At 42.9% G+C, this 14,340-nt stretch overlaps 1 protein-coding gene across 1 annotated transcript in view; it reads left to right on the top strand.

The window, feature by feature from the left end:
- Window positions 1-14,340, top strand: part of myo10 (myosin X) — a 204,754-nt gene that overhangs the window by 29,762 nt on the left and 160,652 nt on the right. Inside the window, exon 2 of the mRNA XM_072363296.1 lies at window positions 10,846-10,944. Coding sequence (XP_072219397.1) covers window positions 10,846-10,944 — 99 coding nt within the window. The remainder of the gene's footprint in view (window positions 1-10,845; window positions 10,945-14,340) is intronic.

The raw sequence follows: 14,340 nt of genomic DNA, 5'->3' as shown, positions 1-14,340 counted from the left end.
CCATCAGTTTTAGTTGCAATCTGTTTGCAACATAAATTAACTGTCAAATATGCAAATTAACAACACTGGCAGGGAAATATTTAGACACACAGGGCAGGTTTGAAGGCTGAGGGAACTCTTCTGAAGCATCTTCTGCTTCATATGCTCGTGTCAGGAAGAAGTTGTTCTTAAATGACTCATAAAACAGCTACAGACTCTGAATGAAGCCAGCAGTCCGATTGTTTCAGCCCATAAAAACTAATCAACTATTTAAAGTCCTCGCAGCATCTGATTGGCTGCTGTGACCTAGTTTAAGTGTTTTTATGGCTGCCGTTCGTCACAGATCATTTACAGTAGAGCATGTCTGCATACCTATTTTACTTTGGCGGTTTTACATGTTCCTTCAGCTTTTATTTGATTTTTTTTCCGTTCATTTTCAACCCAAATCCATTCAATAAAACATATTTAAACAACAGCGATATTAAATCTTGTTTGCAGTGAGGCAGCGTGTGCATTAGAGGTGATCCCCAATGGACCTACAGCATGTTTTAATAAAGAAACGGAGCACCTCAAGCTGGATTATGGAAAAAATGTCCGAATATTCAGAACAAGCCGGATGTGGCTGCAGAGCTGCTGCCGCACACATGGTTTCACTTAACCCTGAACAAGGAGACAGCCATGTTTCACAGTCTGAGCTCCACCAGGAAGGCTGGAATTTGGGAATTTGGCTTTTGGCATCTCACAAGCCGATGGGGTGCGATTGGACTCTACATCAGGAAGAGATTTCTGCATCAAAACAGAGCGGCGCCCTGCGGTGCTTCATTAGGCAGCATTTTATGCAGGAGGACAGGGAGTTCTTCATAAGAATCATCACCTGACCTCACAATAAAGAAGCAACGCTCTGTCCTCTGCAGTGAATCCGAGGCCTCAGCAGAGGCTTTCTGTTTAGGGGAGAGTAGAACGTGGCGCTGCTCTCCGAGCTGGGTGGTTAAGGGTCTGTAACATCTAATTAAGGGGCATTAAAGTCTGGAAATTCAAAGGGAGCTGAAGCAAAAGCAGAAGCTATTATGACGGATGATGTGTGAGTTCATCCAGAATCAAGCTGGATCCAGGAGTTTTTCTCATGATGATCTGATTGATGACGGCAGTATTTTTCAGCAGCTTTTAGGAGAATGATGATTACACAGCAGAATGAGATGTTATCTGGATGGTGCTCCCTCCACTGTGCTTCCTCTCATCATCAGTTAGTCAGTGTGCACGCTTACCGTCGTGCACGTTCCTCTCAGAAGGGTTGGACCTGCCTTCGTCTGTGTGAATGCTAATGAAGCTGTGTTGGTCTTACTGATCCGATGTTGTTTGTGGGAGTCGGTGCATGATTTTTGCATTAGATAATGGAAGTTTGTGCACTGACGTGCGTGTGCAGGTAAGTGTGCACTCTGCAACTTAAAGTTTGTTCGTCTGATCTGATCAAACAGATAAATGAGTTCACACTGACAGGTGTTTCAGTTCCCGTCTTTTATGGCGTCCGTTAAAGTTTGCTTGGACTTTATGAGACCTTTCTATCAGTCAACACGTCAAAATGAAAAAAAAATCACTTCCCAAAAACCCTCTCTCGCTGTCTGAGTCCAGACTTTGAAATTTAAACAAGTCCTGCTGCTCGGCTACAGCTGATTGGCCGTCGATAAAGGCACCTGAAGCTGATTGGCTGTCGATAAAGGCACCTGAAGCTGATTGGCCGTCGATAAAGGCACCTGAAGCTGATTGGCCGTCGATAAAGGCACCTGAAGCTGATTGGCCGTCGATAAAGGCACCTGAAGCTGATTGGCCGGCGATAAAGGCACCTGAAGGTGATTGGCCGGCGATAAAGGCACCTGAAGCTGATTGGCCGTCGATAAAGGCACCTGAAGCTGATTGGCCGGCGATAAAGGCACCTGAAGGTGATTGGCCGTCGATAAAGGCACCTGAAGCTGATTGGCCGTCGATGAAGGCACCTGAAGCTGATTGGCTGTCGATGAAGGCACCTGAATCTGATTGGCCGGCGCTGCATGCTGGTTCATGGTTAGTTTGTACTTGTGGACTTCCTCCTTTGTGTGTTTCCCAGGCAGCAGTTTCCTGCTAAACACTGGTGTGAGCATTGTTCCTCGTGTCTTCATGGTGGAGAACATAACTGTCTGAGATGTTCTGTGACTCCAAATCAATCAGCAGACACTCTCCAGCTGTCGTTAGTCACGTCAAAGTGGAAAACTCTAAGAAACAAGAAGGCTTTTGGAAGTAAAATGTTTTTCAAAGACCGATTCCTCGCTCCTCTGCTTTAGATATCTGCAGATATCTTACTCTCTATTGGCTTAACAAAGCAGACAAATTTAAAGCACAGCAAAGATAATTAATCACTTGCAGTTGGGCCGTTACTCACTTTAACCCCAGCCATAAAAAGAACTTCCCCGTATTGGTTAATGATTAGTCTGCCGGTGAGTTGGCGAGCACTTATCTCCTGAAGGCAAAGCGAAAGCCTGAAGCAGGAAAACAGCAGCAGCTGCAGGACGGCAACAGGCCTCCATATTCAGGCTGTTTGTAGGTTTAAAAAACGTTTTGTGGGTTAAATGTGAATAAACTTCCTGTCCAGGATGGAATCAACCGCATCGCATCACAGAAAGCAGAGAATTTCACAACATGGCTGCATCAGCACCTTCTGCAGGTGGTTTTCTGTAGAAAACACACAACATCTCCTCAAAGTTAAGATGCGAATCAGTGTGGGGTTCATTATGCCTGCCCGTCGTCATGGTTACCGCCTGTCGTGTTTTGCTCAAATGTCAGTCAGAACAGTTAAATCTGATGGAGAGAGAAAGAAATCAGCTTTGCAGTAATGACATGTGGACAAACAACACAGCGGCAGATTCCTGAAGTCGATCCACCACCTCTGCTCACATTCCTGTGGACCGTAAATCATGCTGCTGGCAGGTGGCAGATCTCAAACTGCAGAACCTGGACCCCCCATGGTCCCAGTTATTAAACCAAACTGCAGAGCAATCAGCCAGGGCATCAGAGGGACTCATCAGCAGTGAAATGACAGCCTCGGGCCTTTTTAAAGCGTGCCTTTGGTTTCTTTTCTATGTTTTTGCACTTGTTTGGCCGTCTGTTGGTCATGAGCAGTAGAAATAAGCTGAAGACGTGGCTGTACATGTCTCCGGCTCATCAAAGAAATCAATAATCCTAAATAAACCTAAACTCAACATAGACTGACGCCCTTTTGCTGAGATTCATCCCTAATTGCAGTTGGATTAAGTCAGGTTTTGTCTAGGCTTAACTGCAACAATTTTTTCTTCTTTTAGATTTGAGAGTTTCTCTCAAAAATGACTTTTAGTCACATTAATATCATCCTGGATGGTAGTTTAACCACATAATGGACACAAATTCTCTTTGATATTCTGGTTTGAAAAGCCGGCTTTTGAACCGGTTTAAAGGTTTTATGGGTCATGAAACACAGAGAAACAGCACACCTGCGCTCTGAGCCGAGGTGAGAAAAAAAGCCTCTTCCACATCAGATAAATGGCGCTGCTTCTGCTCTGTCGCTCACCTTTGGTCTTCCTACGGGAGTCGAGCTGCACTTTAAATGGCCCGAGTTCATTTCCTTTTGGGGGAAATAAAAGCAACCATCATATCTTCTCAGCTTGATGTGTGAAGCGCCCGTGGGGCAGGGTTTGAACCTGCTTTCATTAGAAATATCTTGATGCTGGTGTGGACTGTCAGTGCTGATCGGCAACGTTTTCCCTTTAACTTCTCAGAAAAGAAGTTCTCACGGGGTAAATGTTCCCTTCTCAGAAAGCCAGAAGCCGTGTAACAGTTTTAATGGCTTCCTAAATGGCTTCCTAAAACCATATTTTGGAATTCTGACAGAAAAAAGCATCGGGAAAGCTGAAATTTGTCTTTGATTTGAACATCACCTGAATTTATCTTCAGAGAAACCACTCAGGGTGTCTTTTCATGCCATAAGCCTGGTCCTGTGGAGACTTTCTGAGTCTACAGACAGATTTAGTGCAGATGCTGATGGAGCGCTGCAGCTGCTGGTGTTGTGCCCGTTTTGCAGCACAGCTGGTGCATACCAGCTTAAAGCTGACACAAAACAACTGGCCGTCTTCCACCTTATTATTGGTCAGATTGTCTCCAGACATCACTTTAAATGTAGTTTAAAGGCTACGTTTTCAATTATTCCAGATACTTGGCTTAATTTCTCAATAAATATCAAGGTGTTGTCCTTGCAAACAGCATCTGCAGGTACATACAGGACGTAAAAGGAGGGTTGGCTGCTGGCTAAAGCAGCAGAGTGGAATCTTTCAGAGAACATGCCACCAGTTGTGTTGAGTCTCTGTTTTAGTGCTTGCAAAAGGAGGAAAAAAACCTCACTGTCTTTCCCATTGAGGGCTCTGGTAAAGAGGATGGCTGTAGTGGAGCACAACACTCAGTTTGTTGCATGAGAGGAAGTGGAATCTCTCAAACGAGACAGCTGCTCATTCCCAACCCCGACAGCGTACAAACGCTCAGAGCACAACAGATTCCTCTCCTGCCAGCACCCTGCAGAGAGCGCATCAGCCACACATGTCAGGGTTACGAAGGGAAAATACACTCAGCAGACAGGTCACCGCCTTGGTTTTACTCCCCAGACTTTCAGGACAGGAGGTCCGTGTTGGTGTTTTGTTTCTGATCGGGAGGAGGCCAGAAAGCAGCTTCTCTCAGGATAATGGACACATGTTGTTTGCTCAGGACGTCATGCAGTGGGTGGCTGAACACTGATAGATTTGAACTGTCTGCGTTATGTAGTCCAGCTCTAAATGGACTTAAGTTGTACAAAAGTCAGATGAAGTCTCAGCTTTGATTTGTGGGCACATGTTTTGCTGCACTTTCAACTAGTATCACATGTCAAAATAACACGATAGCTGAAATAACAGAAAGCAAAACATCATGAAGTCAAGACATTTCTGCATTACATCCAATAACTTTTGACACTTTCTTATGTAAGATGAGCCACATCTTAAGCCCCCCCAACCGTTCCTCTTCTGTTCGTATCACTCTCACATCTCTAACTCTACGGTGTTTACTCGGGTTTAGCTGGAATGAGGGGCTCAGGGGTCTTTCTGGTGCAACAGCTGGGTCTTGATCCACAGCTCCCAGCCCCTTCCCAGAGTCTTAAGAGTCTCCCTGTTGATGTTAACTCAGCTGAGGCTCCGCTTCCTTTTATCTCAGAGAACATGAAAGCTGACGTGGATTATTTCCTCATTTTACACACTTTATTTGCTGGGTTTAAGCTGTTTTTTCTTTCTTTTTTTGCAGGAGATTAGAACAAACCTGATATTTAGTTCATCTGTGTTTGTTAACTAGTTACAGTTAATCTAAACTTACATATTATCATTTCTGCTCCAACTGTGTAAGAACAAGATTAAAGATGGAATTTATGATGTCAATTTATTTAAATATTTATATATTTAAGAATTATGTGGCGCCTTTAGCCTGAAGGAACACACTATTGACACCTACACTCTTACTAGGTCCGGTGAGCTGGAGCGCTAAGTTATTCAAATGAAGGAGCGTGAAGTTGAAAGTTTATTTATTGCTCCACACAGCAAACTTCTGGCAGTGTATGAAACATGAAAAATACAAACAAATGGAGCTCTTTCCTAAAAAATACATAAAGTTCAGATAAAAGTGTCCTTTCTTCTTTATCAGGACTTAAGAGTTCAGTCCGTTCTGTGGTTCATGTAAAGATCTGTTCATATGACTACGACCCGGGTAGATTTTTGTGTTATTGTCTTATCTGTGTCAGAGTGGAGTGAGAAGATGTCTGGGGTTCTCGTCCTTCATGGCTCACCACCGAACCTCCACGGGTTCGGATCCAAATCAAGTCCTAAGAATGAGGAAAACACAACCATCACTCTCTATTCAGTCACATGGCATCATTCTACTTTCACACTAAATATCTTCCATATCCATACTCAGATACATACTTTTGCATACATACATACATCCATACTACAGCATTCAAGTCATTTTAAATGAGTCTGTATACATTTACAGTACAGTATAAGTATTTCTATCAAGACGATTATTCATCGTGAACTTATATTTTAACATAAATGCACTTATTTATATTTTCAAACAGCTCTTTTAATCACCATTTAGATTTTTAACTGCAGCATATTTCTCTTGTAACTCTTGTTATCCATAATTGAACAGAATCAAATTACTTTTTTAACCAACATGAACATCCAAACAACGACAGTGCACCACAACACATTATGCACATCTCAGAAAACAACAATAATCCAACCTGACATCATATGCCACCGCTATTTCTCTCATCCAACTACTGTAGCTACATGTTAGCTTACCCAGCTACACGGTTAGCACTCGCGTTACATATTACAGGTAATACCTGAGCTAGCATAGCGGTAAAACGCATCAGCGTTAGCTTCAAGCTAACTTAGCTAGCGATCTTTTAAAAGTCAGTTTACACTGTTCACAATGACACAAACAGTACCACGGCGAGTTTAAATATTAGGAAACATTCCTGTAGCTTCGATTGGTTTAAGAAAAGTATCTCAATGAAAGGCATTTTCACACAACAAGCTACATCAACAACTAATAAAGAGGCCTAGCCGCTTAGCATGTAGCAACGACGCTTACCAGAGTTTCTCTCGGAGGTCTCACGCGGTGAAACGGCTCCTCTTCATCCAACATAACGCACAACACTCCTTCTAATGTTCGCCAGCTCGCTCACTAATGGGGGCTCTCTAGTCCATGGACATATAAGCAATATATAATCCTTATAATGTCCACGCTCCAGTCAGCTCGGGTCAAAAAGCGCTCGAATTCTTGACCATGACAATGACCAAAACTGATGCGCCACCTTGTGGCGGGGCATGTTAAACACTCACGTGGGTTACAGTTATTGTTCATCAGTTTTTAAAAAAGGCGTTTCCATGGCAATAAGTACTATAGTTTTTAAATCATGTTTACACATTCTCACCAGTATCTATTTGTAGAATTAGAAAGCCTCAAAGTTTGAACAAATTATATCACACTGTAGTTTGGGCTTTGAAAACACTTTCTTTTGTGTTGTTGTGTTCTTCTGGAAGATATTAAGTCAAAACTGGGGAAAAAAACATTGACATGATCAGGAAATATGTTCTTATTGATATAAAATGACATGATACATCATTTGATAAAACAATAGCTTATAAAAAACAATGTGCTGTAGATTTTCTGTGCGATATCTTGGCGTACCTCAGGGTTTATTGTTAAGCTCTCTGTTATTCAGTTTGTACATCTAACAACCTTTCTGAAGTTTGCTCATGCACTGTAACTTAACTGATGATGCAGTCACTTATCTCCATACTAACAACAAAAACCAAGCCAAAAAAGAGCCTTCATCTTTTCCAATTGACTCATGTTCACACCTCAATCTCAGCTGAACTCAGTTTCTGTAAATAGACACCCGAACCATCAGCTCGATCAGTACATTTTAATACCATTTAGTCAAAGCACCCACAGGCAGTCAGCTTTGACTTATCAGGCAGCACATGCTGAGAACCCAGAGTTACATGACTTTGACTTCTTTTTCCATATCTATACAGCAATGATTGGTTAGACGAACATTTAGTCACTGCTTTGTCGCTGTTTGATGTATTCTTTGTGCTTTTGTGGCTACTCTTTTATTGTTTTGTGCCATAACCTGCCATAACCATAACCTTGGCCACATTGGGCCAAAGTGCTCATGTCACTCTTCATTGTCCTTATTTCAGTTTAAGTCAATCTTTGAACATTATAAAATGTGTAACTCTAAAGATTTATCCACATTTGAGTGAATCGGAGTTATCTTACTGTAACTTGACTTGATGATTGTTTAAAACCCTAATCTTCAAACAGGATTTAACTTGTCTCCAGAAATGCACCTCACCATCAGCCAGTATCATGTTGTCAGTGCATTTAACTGAGGCTTTGTGCAGCCACAGAGGAGATGTGTGGTTTCGTCCATTAAAGAGATCTGCAGCTCGCCTCTTTATTTTCTACAAACGAGATCTTTGAAGTCAGAGTTCAGGCAATCAGTGGTGATGAATGAGGGAGAGGAGATGAAGCAGGAACTTTTGGCTTGGAGCCTTGTAGTTTAGAAATACGCTACAAGCTCTGTGGGCTGAAGTGTGTGTGTTGAAGAAAGGGAGGGTGGGTCGAACAGATTAAGAGGGGAGGGGGTGAAAGCACAATGAGATGCGACTGTTTGATGCCTCTTTCTCCTCCCTCACCACCGAGGAGGCGGACGGCACACGCTGCCCACAAATACCATGAGCGCGTATGCATGTGTTTGTGTGTCTTTTGGGGGTCTTGAAAAGTGTGCCGATGGCAGGAGGAAGATCCCTCTCTCTCTCTTTTCCAAGCAGACTTGATGGTAGCATTGGATTCCTCTGCTGGTGCACATCAGGAATGTCCATATGGCCCGGGCTGGTAAACGGTGCACGCCATCTCTTTGTGCTCACAACAATGAAGCATCTTTCTTTGTTTGGCTCCTTTTTTACGCATGAAAGAGCCAGACGTCAGCCTCTGTCAACACGACAGGTCCTTTTTAGTGTCTGTGTTTGTGTTCCTTTTGAAAATGATCTGGGAATAATTTAATATTCAACCTCTATTCAAATGGCACGGCTGCACTAAGTCAACAAATCCCTTGAACCATAGGGGCTTCCTTTCTTTGCTCCCAGAGCCAAGGCAGGTCACTGAACCTGAACACATTAAACTTTATAAAGGTCAAATAGATAGTTTCAAATGTAAAAGCAATGGACATGTTTATGCATTTAGCAGACGCTTTTATCCAAAGCAACTTACAGGTAGGCAGATAGGGTAAATAAATGGCGTTGCCCACCTTCCCTCTTCCAAAGGTTCATGATCATAACGTATTATTTCTAAGGCAAGAGGCTCATTTGTCATCATCACTTGTTCTCAACTGCTTTTGCTGAAGGGAGCCGAGAGAACTGTGGCGCCAACTGATGCTACAAGCGCCTTATTTACTGTTAAACAGCTATTTTTGCAATGTTATGTTATGTTTATGCATTTAGCAGAAGCTTTTATCCAAAGCAACTTACAGATAGGCAGATAGGGTAAGGGGGTCTTGCCTAAGGACCCCTACTGGAAGTAATACCTTCCATGCAGGGGATTTGAAACCAGATCTCCCACATGAAAGGTGGCAATCATACCACTAAACTATCCAGTCCCTATAAGATGTTGGTGGTTCACTGAGGGCTAAACCAAAGTAGGATAATAGCCCAGCAGCAGAGACCTCCAAAATAATCTGGGACATCTTGTGTGCCCACTTAGACTTAAGTCTTCCATCCATCCATTCTCTATACCTGCTTAATCCAACTCAGGGTCGTGGGGGGGGCTGGAGCCTATCCCAGCTGTCATTGGGTGAAAGGCAGGGTACACCCTGAATAAGTCGCCAGTCCATCGCCACCGTGCAGCCTTAGATTTAAGTCTCGTTAACTATAATTGCATCATCTGCTCAGCTTTTTTTTGTTTTCTGTCTGTCCTCATTAGAATTAAAAGGCCTCAAGCATTTAAAGAGCTGCAGAAACTACAGAAAAATGAGCAACAAAATGATATTATATCATGGTTATCCAACGGAAAGCTCAAGTATTCCTTTATGATTCGCTGAACAAAGTGAAAAAATGACATGTCGTTTCTCCTTTCAACTTCATGTGATAGAGTCAGGATGAAAAGGCGAGTTCCTTTATGAGTTTCCTCTGAGTGTCACATTTATATCCCCCCAGGAGATCACAGGACCTTTTAATCGTGCCGCCTCTCTGCAGAGAGCGGGGGCCGAGGGTTTACAACAACAGATAGACCCCTCTGATCCACTGCTGACAGTGCAAACCTGAGCTTTACTCTGTGTGTGTTTCACTCCACATGCATTCGTCTGCTGACTTTTCTCCAAGCCAGGTGCCCCTATCTGTCCGAATGAGGTCAAAGGTCATTCATTTGCCTGGTTCATAAAGAGCAGGGGGAGGTCTCACAAAAGCCTGCCCTTGTTTTTCCCATTAGCATTAGCCTGTCACGCTAATGAACAGCAGGACATGTGGCTATCCGATTAAGATGGAGGCACTTGAAGGGCCCCTTGGTTTTTTCCCTCAGTCATATTTCCAGAAGGCCTCTTCAGCTCAGCTTATATGAGTATTCATAAGAATTCCTGTTTCTACTGAATAACTCTATTAAACCAGTAACCTTGTAACCCTTTTTTTCCCATATCAAAAGCCAGAATCGTGGTGAAACTGAGCTAAAATCCTCCAAACACATAGCTAAGACTCTGACTATCTCCCCAAACTCCCGAAATTAGCTGCTAATTCCCCATAAACACAACAGAGTGGAGAAAATCTGGTGAATAAGTATCCAGCTGTTAGCCTTAAGGAAACTCTTTTCGCAGCTGCAGCAGTAAACTTGACAGTTCAGCAGGTTTAAAAGTGTTTTCAGCCTCTGTTCTGCTGCCGGCCTTTGAAAAACATCAATAAACATGCAGGTTTACTGGCCTCCCTGGTGGTTGCAGGTAGAGAGACCTCTGAAACTCAACACCGCCGACTTATGACTGCTTTCATGAAAGCGCAAAGCCTCCTGATGCCTTGGAAATGCCATGGCAACTTCAAATCTGGTGCTATAAGCAAATAACTAAGTCTAGAGCTACCTGAGCTCTGGATTTAAATCAGAACATGATGGCACGGTTCCTTTAAGAGACTCTAAGGAAAGCTCGTCACAGCAGTGTTTAAAAAGGTTTCGTGCTGCTCTTCTGATACTTTTCTATGAACACGTTTATTTAAATCCGCTCTTGTTTTTCTTCAGGGTGATCGAGTGTGGTTACGGGAGGATGAGCAGTATCTTCCCAGCACCGTGTCCTCTTGCTCTGGAGGTGTTGTTGTCTTTGCCACAGACTATGGCCAGGTAAGAACCTCTCATACGTGTTTTATTTGTTCTATTCCTGAGAAACAAGATGGCGTGCTGCTTACGATCCGTCACTCTGAGACTATCACAAACACTTGAATCTGCAGATCTGTCCAGTGATGAGTAGCCACTAGTAACTGAGAAGCCAGATGTGGGTGGAAACCTGTGTCTTCCCCAGCAGCTCACTACATCTGCTACTGCCTTGGCTTAAAAACCACTGGATGGGACCAAAAAGTCAGCTGTTGTTTGCATCTCTGTGGCCAAACCACCCTCCTAGATTTGGGGTGTGGCCCTTTTTATGCTTTATTTGAAAATGAGATTGGTAAAAAGTTTCACTCTTGCTGGGTTAGACACACAAGTTCTCTTCTAGGTTAGATAAAAAGTTTCCTTCACGTTTTCCACCAGAGAATATCGGTTTACCAGCACCGACTTATCATTAGCCAGATCAGAAGCTGGCTTCTGTGCGGTTGTAGCCTGATCGTTGTCCTTTTGCTGCACCATAAAAGTGGTCTGATGGCCTAATTGTTGTAATGTTTTAGTGTTGTTGGTGTTTAAACACCATTTAGGTGTCTTAAATGCTTGAAATGTGAGAACTAAACCTATTTTGCTTGTAGTTGCTAACAAAGGCAAGCAAACAGCCTGTTTCTTATTGTTCTGATATGTGAGCTCTGGTTGCTTTGGTGGTAAAACTGAAATAAAACACCAAATGCTACTTTCTTTAGACTATCCCTCGGCTGACATTACAGTCCTACTGAGACATTTGGAAAGTAACACACAGGGAAGTTCACTGTTGGACCCCCTGAAAAGTCCCTTCTTTCTCACACCTTTTCTGACAAGAGAGCAGAGGCTTAAAGAGATCTGCCTATAATTTAGGATCAGCTCGGGATGCGGCAAATCCCCTAAAACCCATATGCTTCTGCATTATGGCTTTGATCCGTGTGTTGTGGAAACACTGGATATAGAGGAGGGTGAAGGGCATACGGAGAAGGGGTCACAGCGGGTTTTTATGCATGTTTTGGGTTCATTCTGAAGAAAGAACACGAATCAACCCATCGAGAAGATTCTGAAGTTAGATTAGATGCAAAACGTCTTTTTGTCTGAGCTGTTTCCACTTCTAAGTGTCATGAGGGGCGCTAAGAGGTGTGTGTCTTCACACAGTGGCCCTCTTCTCCTTTTGATGCTTTGCTGTGACTCCAAACACTGAATGGATCGCGGCTAAGGCTGTCAAAGCTGCCAGCATAATTTGGTGTCAAAACATTTATATAATCAGGTTTGTATTGTATCCACAAACACTTCAGCTGCCTTTTTGTTGGTCTCAACTTGGTTTCCAAGGGATCTGACCTCAAGATACTGAGATGAAAGGGCTGCAGGCTTTGCAAACTGTGTTGCTGTTTGCTTACATCTTTGTATTTCTATAGTTTGGCTCTCGGTATTGGCCAGCACTCGAGGGGCTTTCTGCTTGTACTTTATTCCATGTTGTTTAGCTGACCAGTTTTATTCTAAAGCTAACCACTAACTGGTTGGAAAAAGGAGCATTTTCTAAAGATCCTTCACAATAGACTAAATAAAACCTTTTTAATTCGTAGGAGCAGCAAGAAGTCTGAGTACAAAGCTGCCAAGCCATACAAGACATTTAGAATTAAGCTTTGAATCCAGTCTTTTTAGTATTATATTTCAGTATCTCAACTTATGCAAACCTAACAGTGTATGTCATCGATTTGCTTAGAAAACTCCTTCTTATTCCAACTCTTATCAAGCTCACATGGCCTTAGAATATCCTACAGCTCTACCCAGTATGTCCACGTCCATTTCACAACATGTTGAACTTTCAGTACCAATTTCAGTCCATTCCAGTGAGATATGAGCAATTAGTGAGGCTTTGAAAAAGTTGTAAAACTATTTGATGTATTTTCAATGGCTTCAAAAACAGATAATTGGAAATGTTTGTGGAGCATAGCCTCAGAATGTTGCAAGGTCTCATAACTTAATTGATGAGTCACATTATGAGAGCTTTGGGATGTCCTTCAAGAAGCCTGGAGAACTATTCCTGAAGACTCCTTAAAGAAATGACAGAAAGCTCGTCTCAGAGGGTTCAGGCTGTGTTGGAGAATAAAGGAGCTCAGACCAGATATTCACCTTAAAGCTGCTGAGAACTGATAAAACTGTTTTTCAAACATTACTACATTAAGTGGAGGACAAAAGAAGAAGTGTCAGGCCTAAAAAACTATCTACAGCAGATGAACAGGATCTGAAAGTGATGTCCTTAAGAAAGAGGAAAAAATCCAGCTGTGACCTGACAGGACCTGAGAGATGCATCTGGACCTTCAGCTGATCCATCTACTGTTGGCCCAAGCCTCATCAGAAATGGGCTCCATGGAAGGGTGGCTGTCAAGAAGCCGTTCTTAAGGAAGGGAAACAGGGAGAAAAGGCTGAGCTGTGCCAAATGACACAAGAAGTGGACTGAAAATCAGTGGCAACAGGTCTTATGGAGGGATGAATCCTCCCCAGAGCCCGGACCTCAACATTATTGAAGCAGTGTGGGATCATCTGACAGAGAACGGAACAAAAGGCAGCCCACATCCAAAGAAGAGCTTTGGGATGTCCTTCAAGAAGCCTGGAGAACTATTCCTGAAGACTCCTTAAAGAAATGACAGAAAGCTTGTCTCAGAGGGTTCAGGCTGTGTTGGAGAATAAATATTCACTTTAAAGCACTTTTTCTTTACAGACTGTATTTCCATTTATATTAGCACATGTCAGGCTAAAAACACAAAACTTTAACATTTATTTGGATGTTTTATGCAGAGTTTGGTAAGTTTCACACCTACAAATGTCTCCGACACAAGTCTGAAGCTCAGTAAGTTTAACTGCCACCTATTCTTTGTTAAACCAGTGCTTTGGGAGCCATGCCAACAAACAATAATCTGTGTGAACTGTTTGGGTGGATTTTCTCTCCTCCACCCTCCTGCGCTGACAGCTTTAACAAAGACTTCCTGTGTAGCTGGCGAGCAGCAGAGTGTTGCTACCAGAGGCTGCCTGGAAATGTGTTCGCTGAGGGATTTAGGGTCATGTTGAGCAGGTGTATTGTCCTCAAGATTTACTGGCAGATTAAGCCATTCTTATCTCCTTGCCCCTACTGTCTCAGAGAGATGGTGAGACCTGCTGGCTGCTGCAGCTAATGACCCGCTGCATCACAGTTTACAATCTGAGGTTCATCTTAGCACCTTCATGAGGTTCTCTGAACAACTATTAAAGCCAATTCCATGAAATCTATTGAGAAATCCGTCAGGTTCAGAGGATTCATCAGCCTCCCAGCAACATTTTCCCTTTAGATTTTGGCAAATTGTCCCAAAAGTTGTTGGATGGATTGGATCTGGTTCGAGTAAAATGTCAAATATG

The sequence above is a fragment of the Leuresthes tenuis genome, unplaced genomic scaffold (genome assembly GCF_036924035.1).
Source record: "Leuresthes tenuis unplaced genomic scaffold, fLeuTen1.0.hap1 SCAF_14, whole genome shotgun sequence".
Taxonomy (NCBI): Eukaryota; Metazoa; Chordata; class Actinopteri; order Atheriniformes; family Atherinopsidae; genus Leuresthes; species Leuresthes tenuis.
This window is presented reverse-complemented; position numbering and strand designations above follow the sequence as displayed.